Raw genomic sequence first — 14,609 nt, forward strand, 5'->3', positions numbered from 1 at the left:
AAATCTCTTTATTTTATGACAGGCAAAGTGTTAGTCTGTTTCCGCCTCTATTTGAATTTCTTAGCAGTAAACGGAACTGATGTCAGCAGTTTTGAAGATTTTACAACAATGCATTTGTTCCATTTGGAAGAGCTTTCATCTCTGACTTGTTTCAGGTTCTCAGCATATAATGGGATAATGTTGTACCAGTACAAATTGTTCTGGAATGCATGTCTGTATATTTCTATTATTCTTTATTTCTCCATTTTTATAACTTTATTCTATTGTATATAAGTTTGAGTTTGCTATTAATAAATTGTCAGTTTTTGTACTGGTTATCTGTCTCCTATTATTGTAATTAATACCAAAAAGGTGTAGCCCCTTTTACTTTAGACACATGCAGGAAGACAGCCTCAGAGGTTCCTAATCTGAATATTCCTGTTTGATGAATATTTTTCTCAAACCAGCGCCATGGTGGTATATAACCAAAAAGCTGGCGTAACGACCCACCTATCTACAGTACCTAAAAAATGGCCTGCACATATCTGTTATGCTGCTCTACCTTCTAAATCTTGCAGACCACTGTAGTAGGAGACATATTCCCGAAAAAACACTGCACCTGCCTTCCGACATGACCCAGCTGGCAGGAATTCCAAGTTTTGCTATATTAGACTATGCCCAAAATATCTTAGTCATGGAAATGTTTTTTTTTTCCATTTGTTTTGTTTTCTTATTTTTAATCTGAAACTAATTGTAGGTTCACTGAAAAAAATCATTCTTTGGTCTAGCTTATTTTACTCATATAAATGAGTTTATTTTACATACAAATGGTAAAATTTAGAATTTACTTATATTTACTAGTTTGCCCAACAAAATACAAGGACTTTCAACTTTACATTACTTATTACATCGTCTCTACTAAGTTTTTTGTTTAAATCCAATTATACATAGTTGGGCAGGCTTTTACTTTTGCGCATGCACACTGAGCAATTTCTCATTCGTGCACAGTGATCATCATACGGGTATGCTCACTGAAGAGCTTCTGATTTGTGCAAATTAATCACCTGATTTATATTCATAGAACTGGCGGGTCTTTAAGCCATTTTTCTTTACATTTCATGGAATTGGTAAGATATTAATTATTTATATTATATATCAGTTTTTTTATGTGCGCAGTTTTGTTAAGACGTTAATAACTTACATTCCATATAAGCTACGATAATGTGAACAGCTTGTTAAGATGTTTATGTACTGCGGTTTAATCGCAGGCATATAGGTAAGTATTTTTGTTGTTAATTTGTCTACAACTCTCAAAAGAACTGACTGACTTATAGCGTGAAAGTGTATTATAGTATTTATTACAAGTAACTTTTATTCTTCTCGTAATCAAAACCTGTTGAATGTCCTTTTTTTTTTCCTCCGTTCCAAACGCCATTTTTCGAGCACTTGTTTCGCGATAATCAAAGTTTGCACAATTTGCAACTGGATTTATAAATTACATAGAGCAATTAATTATCTGAAGACACGGAGATGTACAGTTGCTCGTGTAAGTTTAAAAAATCTTTAACAAAGATCTTACATTCGGTGTACTTTTTAAAATACTTGAGTATATAGTATCGCAAGTTTCAATATAAAGGTACTTCCTGGGTAAAAACAAAGTTTCAGAACAGGTAACTTGATGCTACAAAAACGTCATTGCAAGGGAGAAAATGGGGAAATTAAAGAAGACTACAAGGCATATCGTTTCTGCGTTATTAAGTTGTTGAATTGATATTTTATGTATTATATTTTTCTGATTCATGGTACATAAAATGGTTATTTATAAGAGGTATTCATTATTTTCTATCAGAATTTTTAATATATTCTCATAGTATAGTATTTCGTATGGATTGCAGGTGGCAGCCAGTATTAATAGATAATTTGTATACTAGCTTATAAAGCAGATATATCTCTTAGAGTTATGTAATTATGTTATTATGGTAAAGATAAATTATTTGGAAATCACAAGTAAAATTAATTTTGTCATTTGTTTACTATTTTTACACAAACACATTATACATTCATGCAAAATGTTTTGTGTGTTTAAATTTATGACAGGTAATCACCAGTAAATATATATTTATAGCTGCATTTGATACTACTCCATGTCTAAAATTACATATTTATTTTTAATAATTAATGCTGCATTATTTGCAATTCTTGTAGGTGTGAAATGAGGTGGTATTGTAATTGCTGCAGATCTGCTTAAGCACTACTGACTTCTTCACAGCAATTTTGTACATGGTCAGATTTGTGTAGTAACAGAAGCAAAGCACCCATGTTTAAAGGAGCCAGGCTCTTAGTCTGGTTATTATGGTTGGCAGACCAGCTTAAAATATAAAATGGCCAATTACAGGACAACATTAAGGTCCCTTGGATGCCCTGAGCTGAATTCATTAAAGAAGCAGTTGCAGGAAAAGTCTTCAGCAAGAAATATTAAAAAACCCAAGAAGGCTGAAGTGAATTGTCTTCCACCTTATCCAGCTGGGGAAATAAAACAAAGTCTTGAAAAAGAAAGAGAGGAGCTTTTGAGGGAGGTGAGGAAGAAAGATAATCACAGTGTTATCACCCAAAAAATGGCGAAAACATTTTCTCTTCGAAGGATTGAAGATTTCAAAGCAAGTTGGCCAGCTCTCTTCAATGCCACTGAGGCACTGAAAAAATGTAAGTAATTTATCTTCTAAATTATTTTGCATTGTTATAGTTTCTTTTTTTCTGTGTAATAGTGTAGTTTTAGAGCTTTTTAAAAAAACACCTGTTTGTTATCATTTCAGAATAGTTTGTAATTAGTTCCACTTTATGGTTTGTGTTCTATATGTGCAGATCAGCAAAGAATTCCAAAGAATCACAACAACCCATCTGGTTGCAAAGTTTACATCTTCCCTGGATAAATTCACACCAAGGCTGATAAGCATTTTCCGTAATAAGGGAGGTGCCGTAGAAAAAGGAATCCAGATGATGCTAGATATCTTATGGGGTAAGAAGCATAAGTAAATTCTTTCAGAGATATTTATTAAATGACCTGGTTTGGTTGCTTTTTCACAATGCCTCTTAATACTGATTTAAACAGGAAAATACTCTCCACAAGTGAAGAGAGCTTGTTCTCTGCTGTGTGATAAAGTACCTTGGTGAAAATGTGGAGGATCTTCTCAGAGTACAGTATGTGGTAAGTGGATCAGTTTTAGTGTTTTTCCTCTTCTGTTTGTGGAGATAGAGCCTGTATCTCAATATTGCATTGACTGAGTGGAGTTAAAAAACAAAAACTCTAATCTATACAATGACAACTTTAAGAAACTAATAAATAAAATATATACTACTATAATATGTTAGTAACACTATATTCTTTCACTCAGCAGTTTAAATTACTTTAATTTTTCTTTGCTTTGACAGTATATTGCCCTGTTGCATGTCAAAAATAACACATATGAATGCTGATGCATAAAACATTGAAAACCAAAGAAATGGCCAAGTCAAATTTAGAAAAGGCTTGAAAGAAAAGCAATTGATTTCATTTGTTGGGTGATGCCCTCTACGCTGGATGTCATCCATCCAGATTATAAAACATTAGTAATCTGAAATTTTTTCACGAACACTTTGATATTGTTTGGTACTATCCAGAATTAGTTTCTATTAAATTGTAGGGAACAGTTAAAGTGTTTATTTTTTGGTGGAGTATTCCTTTGAAATATTGATGTATTTGTTATTAGTATTAATTATGGCATTTTATTTTCTTTAGGATGTTGAAGCTGATAGTATTCAGTCTGACTGGAGTCAGTATGCTCTCAAACTAATTGTGGCAAAGCATGAAGGAGCTCCTGATGCAGAACCAGCAGATGTTGGTGTGATTGTTGAGTGAACTGAATCTGAAAATAATTTTGGTGAATTTACAACAGCATGTGCCATGTTACTATGTGTTATATATTCACTGAATCTAAGTTACCCTAAAGAGCTCAGATATAGTCAGTCAGTCATTTCCTAACCCACTATATCCTAACTACAGGGTCACGGGGGTCTGCTGGAGCCAATCCCAGCCAGCACAGGGTGCAAGGCAGGGACTAATGCCGGACAGGGCACCAACCCACCGCAGAGCTCAGATATACTTTAGAAGTATTCCAAAAATTATTTTTGGAATTGAATGGTCTCAAACGTAGCTCAAAAGTTCTTTCTTTAAAAAGCAGGTTAATGTGCTAATGTTAGTGCTTTATTTTTTGCATCAACTTTATTTACTGCAATACTGGAAGACCATATTGTTTTGTATATACAGGGTATGACCATATTTCGGTTAAAAAAAGCATTGTTTACTGGATTTTTTTTTGTATTTACCTACCAATATAGAGGCCCTATTTTACATAAGAATTTGTTAAGGTGGGAGGCACGGTGGCACAGCAGTAGTGCTGCTGCCTCACAGTTAGGAGACCTGGGTTCGCTTCCCAGGTTCTCCCTTCGTGGATTTTGCATGTTCTCCCCGTGTCTGTGTGGGTTTCCTCTGGGCGCTCTGGTTTCCTCCCAGAGTCCAAAGACATGCAGCTTAGGTGCATTGGCGATCCTAAATTGTGCTTGGTGTGTGTACCCTGCGGTGGGCTGGCGACATGCCCGGGGTTTGTTCCTGCCTTGCGCCATGTGTTGGCTGGGATTGGCTCCAGCAGACCCCCATGACCCTGTAGTTAGGATATAGCGTGTTGGATAATGGATGGATGGCCCTACTTTACACAAGATTTTGTTAAGGTTATTAAGTTTACAGCTTCACAGTTAACCTTATTTTGTAAAAGTTACATACTGTGACTAGCAAACATTTAGAAGGAAATGAACAATTTGGATTGTAAAGTAAATTTCAGTGTTAATGAGCCCATAAGATGGCTGTAGGCTTTTGCGAAGAGAAAATAAAGGTAAAATAAAATCTACATTGTAATTACTGTTATTTGTAAAGAAAAATATTGTAATAATGTTTTATACATTAAAATACAAAAACTATACTCTTGTGCTTTTTGTGCTTTTTTCCACTTTTATGACTTCTGTTTGAAAAGGTAAGAATATTGAGTTACGCTTACTCAAAAAAATTATGGCAATCGATTGCGTAAACCTTTTTAAGTTTATTCCAATTAAAATCTTGTGTAACTTATACATACACCATTTGAGTAGGGTTAAATTATGAACACTAGTTGTTTCAACTTAAAAAAGTAATAATTTTGTAAAAGAAAATGTTAGTTAATCCAAAAAAATCTTATCACATTTTTATTTTCACTCAACTCAAAAAGCAATGTTACATTTACATTAATACCTTTGTTGGATTTACTTAAAAGTAATGTTAGTTGAAAGAACTTAAAAAGGTGAATGCAATTGATTGCCATAATTTTTTTAAGTTTATCCAACAAGTTATTTTTTTCAGTGTTTGAAGAAGAAAACAGAAAGGGTTTCAGTTGTATTCGAGCATGGGATCGGCTCAAAACAATAGATATGTAGTGTGTACAGAGAAGTACAAGCAGTCAAAAAGAGTTTTTGCTCTTCTGCTCCATGGAAGGTTTATTTTCACCCTTAGGCCCACCTTAAGACATCTGCATTACGGTGTGACCGGTGTCCCACCCCAGTCAAATTCCCACCTGCCACTGTGCCCAGACCAGAGGGAGTCATGGAGCTTGATGCAAGAAGCCAGAGCCCCGCGGGGAACGGGAGATGAGAAGCGATTGATCGGAATACGGTGAAAATCATGAGGCGTTCTTGTGCATTGCTGCAGGCACTAAAAAATGTTTTGATGCACATCACTCAAAGCTGCAGTTTTATAATTCTGCTTAGGTGAGAAATATGCTCTAATGGGAAAATAAAAACATTTGTTTATTGATTAATTATTTTATATTGACATTGTCATTAGTCTATGCATAGCTCTGCTGTCACAATGATTGTCTAGCACTACTTTTTCATGTTGGTACTCTGCCATATAATCATATAAAATCACAACCAAATAAAATTTCGAAATTTGTTTCGGCAGTTGTAGTACAAAGACTAAAATAAAATAAAATACTATAAAAATAAAAAAATAATAATAAAAAAAACAGCAGTCGGTGCTGTCACTCTTAAGCCACTCAGTGGGGTTCAGATGTAAACGCGCCTCTGTCTTTTCATCTGCAGAAGCAGCGTGTGGCTCCTCCCACTGCAGGGGCGTAACCCTTTCGGGTAGGACTTTCGCACCCAAAACAGCTAGTGGTCCAAAAATAAAACTTAATAAGCGCCCAGTGTGCGTACCATGCCTTTTACGTTTTATTCAAGAAATACAAAATAGAATAAATTCGTAAATTAAAACCATTAAGCATAAATGCCGACAAAATTAATATCCGGCGAGAATCATCTGCTTTACGTATGATGTTGGGCTGTATAAATAAAATGTATTATTTTTTCATTGCCTGATAGCGGTGGGCAGAAACGTACCCATGGATGCATTCTAAATGTGATCCGTAAAAATTAAACACACATGCAGTGCCATATACCAGTGGTTCTCAAACTGTGGGGCGGGCCCCCTTAGGGGGGCGCGAAGATGTAAACAAAAGAAAACAAGAATCGAAAATATGAAAAATACATCTATTGAAACCAAAACAAATTAACTTAAACTACATTCTGATACTAGAAAAATAAAGATAGAGTTAGATAAATGTCGTTAAAAGTAAAGTAGGTATAATAAAATAAGCATCTATGATATATCATTAATTAAAAAAGAACAAATTGGTATTAGTGGGCTCCTTTCAAAAAAACCTTAGGGGGGCGCAATTAAAACTGTTATGAAAACTCGGGTCGCAAATATTTACAGAAACGCTGCCATATACTGTCTTTGAAAATTGTGAAAAATACTGGAGCGTATGGTAAAAAACATAAACTGATACGAATGTGAAGAGTAGAACTGTCAGGTCATTGTAGTTACAACAGTGGACGGAATCTGCGGGGTTTTAACGCAATTTTAAATGGAAGCCTATTTGGCAGACGCTTATAATTGGAGCCGTGTTGCGTGTTATATTTTCATTTTACTTAATTGCCACGCATGTTGTGTGTCCTATATACCAGTTTGAAAATTATTATTATTATTATTATTATTATTATTATTATTATTATTTATGGAAGAAGATGATCCGCTATGGCAACCCCTAACGGGATCAGCGAAAAGAAAAAGAAGAAGAAAATTATTATTGTTATTTATTGTTGTTGTTGGTTTTGATGATGTTGATGCTCGAGTATTATCTATGTTGTAACCTTTCATTTTTGCCCTTCCTCCCTAATATTTATGACTGCTCGGCGCCCCTGCATTGCGTTGTATTGTAATGACCCGGAGGGACGCACATCACAGGTCCTGACCCAGGGTTATGTTGATCATGTCATTTTGTAAAAAATTATTAATTTCTTTAACCTGAGTAAGGTTTCAGTCACAATATCTGTTAATTAAAGGGTCTCTTAAAATTCTCACTAAGCGTGTACTTAAAATGCAGGCGCCATTTAGTTTGCCGATCAATTTAAAACAGCCAAAGGAGTTTCAAAAAGGGGCGAAAGGAGAGAGAGAGAGTGAGAGAAGAAAAGGAAGCGATTGTCCCAGAACAGAGCAGCTATTCAGAAACTTAATAACTAAAGTAGGGCTTTCATATCGACTTTTCTTGTTCTGTGATGCATTATTACTTTAGCTAAGGTATTATCTAATTAGCAGCTCTCGTATGTTGCAAAGAGTGGAGGACACCGTTATCATTTGCTATTGTATACTGTATTTTGATGGTTACTAGTAGTTTTATGTCCCTTGCGATTCCAAAAGAATCAGGGATTTCAAACTAGGCTGACAATCACGATTTGCAGGAGCGTATGGAAAGCCATTTGAATCAAAATCAGAAAAACAGAAAGGTTATTATGAATTAATCACAAATGGGTCACTAAAGTTTTAAAATCTGCAGCCATGTATAAAGATTGATAGGCGATAAAACAGCTTAAAAGAGACCCTTTCCAATAAATAATAAGCGATTTTGAATTGTACTGTCTGAAAATTTTCATTGTTGAAAAAGTGCAACTATAAAATATAAACATCCATAAAAATAAATCCTGCAAACGTCAAATGAAAAATTACGTTATTGAAACTGATCCAAGCAAAATAACAATAAAATATATGAAATCAACAGGCAATTATTTTAGTCATTGAATGCGATCCAATGTTTAGAGTACAATTCGCGTTGTCCAGTGGAGAAGAAAACATTGTTTTTCTGATATACACTCTTAAAAGTAAAGATGCCAGAGCGGTTCTTCAGAGTGATGCCATAGGGAAGCCATTTTTGGTTCACAAAACAACCATTCACGTGAAGGTTCCTGAAAGAACCTTATTAATTTATTTAGATCGTTAACAGGCTCCATACATAGACGGTAAAAGATTTGTGAAATACCAATGGGTTCTGATTTTAAAAGGACTCTTGCTGCATACGTGTTTAGCACAGGCAGGGCTGGATTAACCATTAAGAAAAGTAAGCACATGCTTAGGGCACCAAGGTGTGTGTTGGGGCACCACAGAAATTTTCCATTGCCAGAGTACCATGAACCATATGGTGCAAAACTGCAAACGGTGCAGCCGAACCAAGTTCCACATAAAGGGGCTCCCATATTATATGAAAAACTATACATGTATAAAGTATAAATTATTAAAATAATAATAAAATAGTCATAATAGAGGTTAATGATAAATATTATTCTTGAGACTACAACAAAATTAGAACCTGGTAACTGCCAGACAGTCCACCAAGGCTCATATGATCGCTCGTTCTTGTCTTGGTTATGCCGGTTTTCCCATTCAGTCGTCCACTGAGAGTGAGTGCAGCTCATATACTGTATATGGGGGCACCAAAATCTTTTGTATTGCTTAGGGCCTCTAAAGTTCTTAATCCGGCATTGAGCACAGGCTTACACCAGGTTTTCCTAATCTGTTAGTGTGCTACAGTCAGGCCCGGTCTTAGGTATTATGGGGCCCTAGGCGAAAGGGGGGTCCAGAGCCCCCCTAGAAGCTCTGTGAAATGCGTGAAAATTAGACCAAGGAGTCGATCCGGGGCCCCCCGGACGCCTGGGCCCTAGGCGGTCGCCTACTTCACCTATGCCTAAGGCCGGGCCTGATTGGGACAAATAATGCTGTAGTATATTTAAGTATATATGACAATTGCTCACTCGGACAATTTGTTTTGGGGGCCCTAAGCTATAGCTTGTGTAGCTTATACGTAAATCCTGCACTGGCTACAGTCCACCATACATTAAAGATTTCAATGTTTTTCTCTATATGAGCTGTACAAAAGTCTGAGCACGCTGTCTGTTGCGTCATCACGCTCACAGGTTATGCGTGAGCATGCGCACTATTATTTCTGTATCTGATACGCGGAAAACGCTGTACTGCATGCACCCGCATTTATTCAATTGTTTGTTGACTTTGTGTGCGTCTGTTTGATGTAAGTTACGCTTTGCTGTTTATTTTATTAGAAATTATTTCTAAAAGTAATGATAAAGCTCGTAACGTTGTTTCACCAATAAGTTCAGACAATCCTTTATGTTAAAGTGTGTTCAGTTTAACATTCCAAACTACATAAGTACATTCATAAATGTTGCTTCTTTAGTAATATATAAGTTCTTGAAGAAATCAGACTTGGTAATAGTTGCTTAAATAGTGATTTGTTCGAGTCTGTACAGCGCTAACGTATTTGGTACATTTTATTTAGTGCCTTTTGTCAACGACAGCACGTCATAGCGCTCTGTTAATTTCTGCTGCCATCTACTGGCCCTTTTGGGCATTACCTGTTTTAGCATTCTCTGAGCCTTTAATTTGCGAGTTATGTTATGTAGTACTAGGGTGTTGTACCGTGTTAGCCATTATGAATGTAGAGAAAAGCCAAGCAAAATGACACCTTTTATTGGCTAACTAAAAAGATTACAATATTGTAATCTTTCGAGTTATGTTATTGTATTTGTTCTGTTTCAGAAACCACACATAAATATTTGTCTGCAAATAAACATTTAGTTCTACAAAGCCATTGCAACTATTCCTTCCTTTGTAACGTTCAGCAGTTAGTTGAGATCTTTCTACCTTAATTCTGGTCTGCTTCATCCTTCTTGTCGAGGATTAGGATTTGGTGCCACAGACACTCACCAGTTTGACGCACGCACTGTTTAACAGAGCAACTTTTTCAAAGCACAAAAAACAAGTTTATATGCAGAGATGACTTCTTTGAATGAAATGGTGCTTTGTCAAGCAATTGACCTTTGAGGAACCAAACAGCCAAGCAAGGAACCTCAAAATGGCACTAAAGAACTATTATTTTTAATTCATAGCTAGTATTAGTGTTTATTTTTACTCTGCACTATTGACTGAACTTCCCCGCCCGCTGCGCTGTCAAAGAGAACGTCGTTTGTTATCGTAGTGTTAAAAGATTGTTACTCGCAACCGACCAACATTTTCAAAAATTTGTACGGCACCCGAACCTACATGACATAACGTCCTAAAATGACTCGACACCTGCATTTTTTTGCCAGTACCGACGGTTTTTGAGAAGGAGAACAACTGGAAGAAAACAACACAGACATAAGTAGACAGCAGACTCCACACAAATCTATGGAGAAGTGCGATACCTGGACTAACAGCTTAGACACACTGTCAACGAAATACATAAAAAGACGTGTGATTGGGCTGCACAGTTAGCGCTGCCACCTTCTTGGTCCATCGTGCTGCATTTCAATTCCATGGCAACAGTCTTAGTGCTCTCCGCCGTGTCTCCGCCCACCTGCCGATTCAACGAATAACCACGCCTATCAACCCGTCTCTCCAAAACACAATGCTCGAGACACCGCCCTGCTTACTGCTAACAATACAATTGAATTTTTAGCACTGTTCCAATCTTCAAAGTGCGAACAACATTGCTAACAACAAAGTGACGTATTTGGCGTACTGTCTTACTGCCTCGCTTAGTGAAAACCGTTCAGACCGGTTCTTGAGTCAAAAATCCAATTGTACAAGGCGGACTTTTGTGCGGAAAGCCATATACGATAAAGAGCTTTCTCTGTGAGTGTAAAATTCAGTTCATTGTATTGTGGGTTGACGGCAAAGACGCATGTGAATTAAGTGAACTAATTCAGGTCTCTACGCTGCCTTTTTCATTATTTTTGTGAGTACGGATTCAACACAACAATGCGGAACTGTGGTCCCATCAACACGCAGCCGATCCGATTGCGCCAACTAAGTCCCAGGCGGCAGAAACAACAATGCAGTAGCGCGCCCTTCGCAGATACTGTATTTATTTCTCATTCGCAAGCATTTTTCCTTAATTTTAGCAGTATATCATAGAAGTGTAACCGCACACTAAGCATGTTTGCAAAATGCCACCAAGAGGCACCCAACCACCGACTTGAAGTGCGCACCTTTTGAACAATTGGTTCACGTCAGTTTCGGCTTTTGCGGGGTTGTGGAGATGACAGCCAAACCCCGAGTGTACACATTAGGCATCAAGTAGACACTATCCTATGGACACCATATTTTTCAGATTTTCCGAATAATAAAAAAAACAACAACATTGCATAACAGAAATCATATTCTTTTACTCACCCGAGCAGTTGTCGTTGCCCGTCCAAAGTTGAAGGCAACTCCCAATGGGGACAACCTTTTGAATTACGATTCGAATAAAAGCTTAACTGTCAAAAAGGGGCAATTCCGTACTGACCTTCCCGAACGTCACACTGTGAAAGTGAAAGTTAACTCGGAGAATGCGAGGCGGGCTCAACCAGGAGACCGCACCTCACTTGAACTGCAGCATCGGCTGGAGGCGGAGGGTACTGGTGAGTGGTCGATAGAAGCCTTTATTATTTATCGATTACAGTATATGATGTGCGCGGGGGTGCGGGGCATATAGAACTGAATAACGGGGGATATCGCAATTGCACCGATTTTTTAGTTTTTACTTCTTTTTGGAGAATCATAATATCGAGTTTCGGATCCGCCTGTTGATTACCGTACAAAGTGTAAAATAATAGGGTAAGAATAGTTTGATAGAAAAATAAAGATGAAGCCAGCGGAAAAAAAAAACATGTGGGAAGAAATCAATGAGCGGGAAACGCCCAAAGGAAAGGAACACCTTAGCAGGAAGTTTCAGCTTAAATTAGACAGAGGGCGGACTTTTACTAAATCTTAACAGTAAGGGAACACGAAGTTATTACCGAGCTCATTGTTACAAAGATGTGTTGCGGTAACATTTAACAGCAACTGAGAAACGAGTGAGTTTTTTTCTTTTACCTTCTTTCACCCGAACTGAAATACTTTACAAACCCAAGGGTGACCAGGTGGCTTTAACATGAATATAGTATCCATCCATCAAGCGATATCCTAACTACTCACACACCAAGAACACAATTTAGAAACGTGGGAGGGAACCGGAGCCTCCGTGGGAAACCCACGCGTGCAAACTCCACGCAGGAAGTCTCCTTACTGCGAGGCAGCAGCGCTACCACTGCGCCACCGTGAATATGGTATCATAGGCATCATATTCATAAAACGATAAAAAAAAAAGTGGAAACACAGTGACTTGTCTATAAAAATCCATCCATCCATTATCCAACCCAATATATCCTAACTACAGGGTCACGATGGTCTGCTGGAGCCAATCCCAGCCAGCACAGGGCGCAAGGCAGGAAACAAACCCCGGGCAGGGCGCCAGCGCACCGCAGTGTCTATAATAATTGTAATAGTAAATGGTTTACAATTACAGCAGTTCTGCAAAATTAAAATAATGTTTTAATTGTGAAATGTTATTTCTATTTGGATTTGCATTCATGAACAAAATAAAAATTATAATTAAAATGCTTCCATCACTTCACATTTAAGTACACAATTGAAAAGAAATGTCATTAAAATGTAGCAAATTAGATAATTTATCAATGCATAGAATATCGATCTATATCAATTTTAAACAAAATAATTTTGTCAATCTAATATTTTTAAACATGTATGCAGAGAAACCAACCATACATATTCACTGACTTATATAGAACTCACTCTAATCATTTGGTCCTGCTCTGAAAGGTTAAAATGACTGGCAGCTCATTTAACTGTCAAAAACACAGTCGGGTGCAGAGAACGATGTACCGGTTGTTTCAGTAAAATAAATGCTGTCAACAATTATACTTCTATCATCATTAATATTCAATTGGACTGTTTCATTCTGTTTTTAATGTACCCCTTATCCTCATGTCACATCAAACCAACTCAAGCTAAATAACTCAGTGATGTAACTTTTAACTTAAAATATACCTGCAATTCACAGTTCACTTATATGTATGAGATTAGCAAAATGACTAAACAGTAAAATATACAAGTGAAATCAACACACAATTATTTTAGTTATTGGACGTGATTCAGTGTTTACAGAGTGTAATTCATGTTGTCTGATGGCGAAGAAAACATTGATTTGTTAGGTAGAATGCCCAGAGGGGACTGGGTGGTCTCGTGGCCTGGAACCCCTGCAGATTTTATTTTTTTCTCCAGCCGTCTGGAGTTTTTTTTTGTTTTTTCTGTCCACCCTGGCCATCAGACCTTACTCCTTTTCTATGTTAACTAATATTGTCATATTTTAATTTCTTACTTTCTCTTTTATTTTTCTTTTCTTCATTATGTAAAGCACTTTGAGCTACTTTTTGTATGAAAATGTGCTATATAAATAAATGTTGTTGTTGATTTTCTGATATACACTCTTAAAAATAAGTTACCAGAGTGGTTCTTCCGAATGATGCCATAAGGGAATTATTTTTGGTTCCCAAAAGACTCATCCACATGAATGTTCCAGAAAGAATCTTTTATTTATTTAGATCCATAATAGGTTTTATAAGTGACCATGAATAGATGATAACAGATTTTTGAAATACCATTGATTCCAGATTTGAAAATAACTATTCATCAACACTGGCTATGTCCAGGTTTTCTTCATATATTAATGTCCTGCTAGGTAACCCACCGTAAAGGTTTCAGTGTTTTCTACATGTTTAGAAGTTTTTTCAAAGCACAAAGGATCACATTCATATCCAGAGAACCCTTCCCAGAATAAAATGGCTCTAGGTCAAGCAATCGTTCAACAAAGAACCACACAACCCAGTAAAGAACTACAAAGTTCCATTAAAGAACAAAGGATCTGCTAAAGTTTTGTCAGTCATATTGACAATAACTCTGCATAAACCACTTCAATAAGCACAAAACGCATTCAGAACACACTGAAAAAATATTTTGCAAAGGATTGTGGGTTATCAGGAAGAAGTTGAAACTTTCCCGAAAAGGGAGTGGCCCTTATGCAAATATATTAACTTTATGCAAATGTAGAATTCTGTACATTGAGTTTACAGGAATTTAGTCTTGCACATTGAAACAATTGATATTGACAGCTAAAACAATGATTAAATGTAAACATACATGTATTTAAACATGCAATATCATTATTTTAACCATTTATTGTATTACTTCCATCCATCCATTATTTAACCCGCTATATCCTAACTACAGGGTCACGGGGGTCTGCTGGAGCCAATCCCAGCCAACACAGGGCGCAAGGCAGGAAACAAACCGCAGGCAG

At 36.7% G+C, this 14,609-nt stretch overlaps 1 protein-coding gene across 1 annotated transcript in view; it reads left to right on the forward strand.

Moving 5' to 3' along the window:
• Positions 1–2,594: 2,594 nt before the first annotated feature.
• LOC114669693 (uncharacterized) overlaps positions 2,595–14,609 on the forward strand; it is a 53,152-nt gene continuing 41,137 nt past the window's right edge. Inside the window, exons 1-2 of the mRNA XM_051926718.1 lie at positions 2,595–2,682; positions 11,611–11,832. Coding sequence (XP_051782678.1) covers positions 2,595–2,682; positions 11,611–11,832 — 310 coding nt within the window. The remainder of the gene's footprint in view (positions 2,683–11,610; positions 11,833–14,609) is intronic.

Source organism: Erpetoichthys calabaricus, chromosome 4, assembly GCF_900747795.2.
Source record: "Erpetoichthys calabaricus chromosome 4, fErpCal1.3, whole genome shotgun sequence".
Lineage (NCBI taxonomy): Eukaryota > Metazoa > Chordata > Cladistia > Polypteriformes > Polypteridae > Erpetoichthys > Erpetoichthys calabaricus.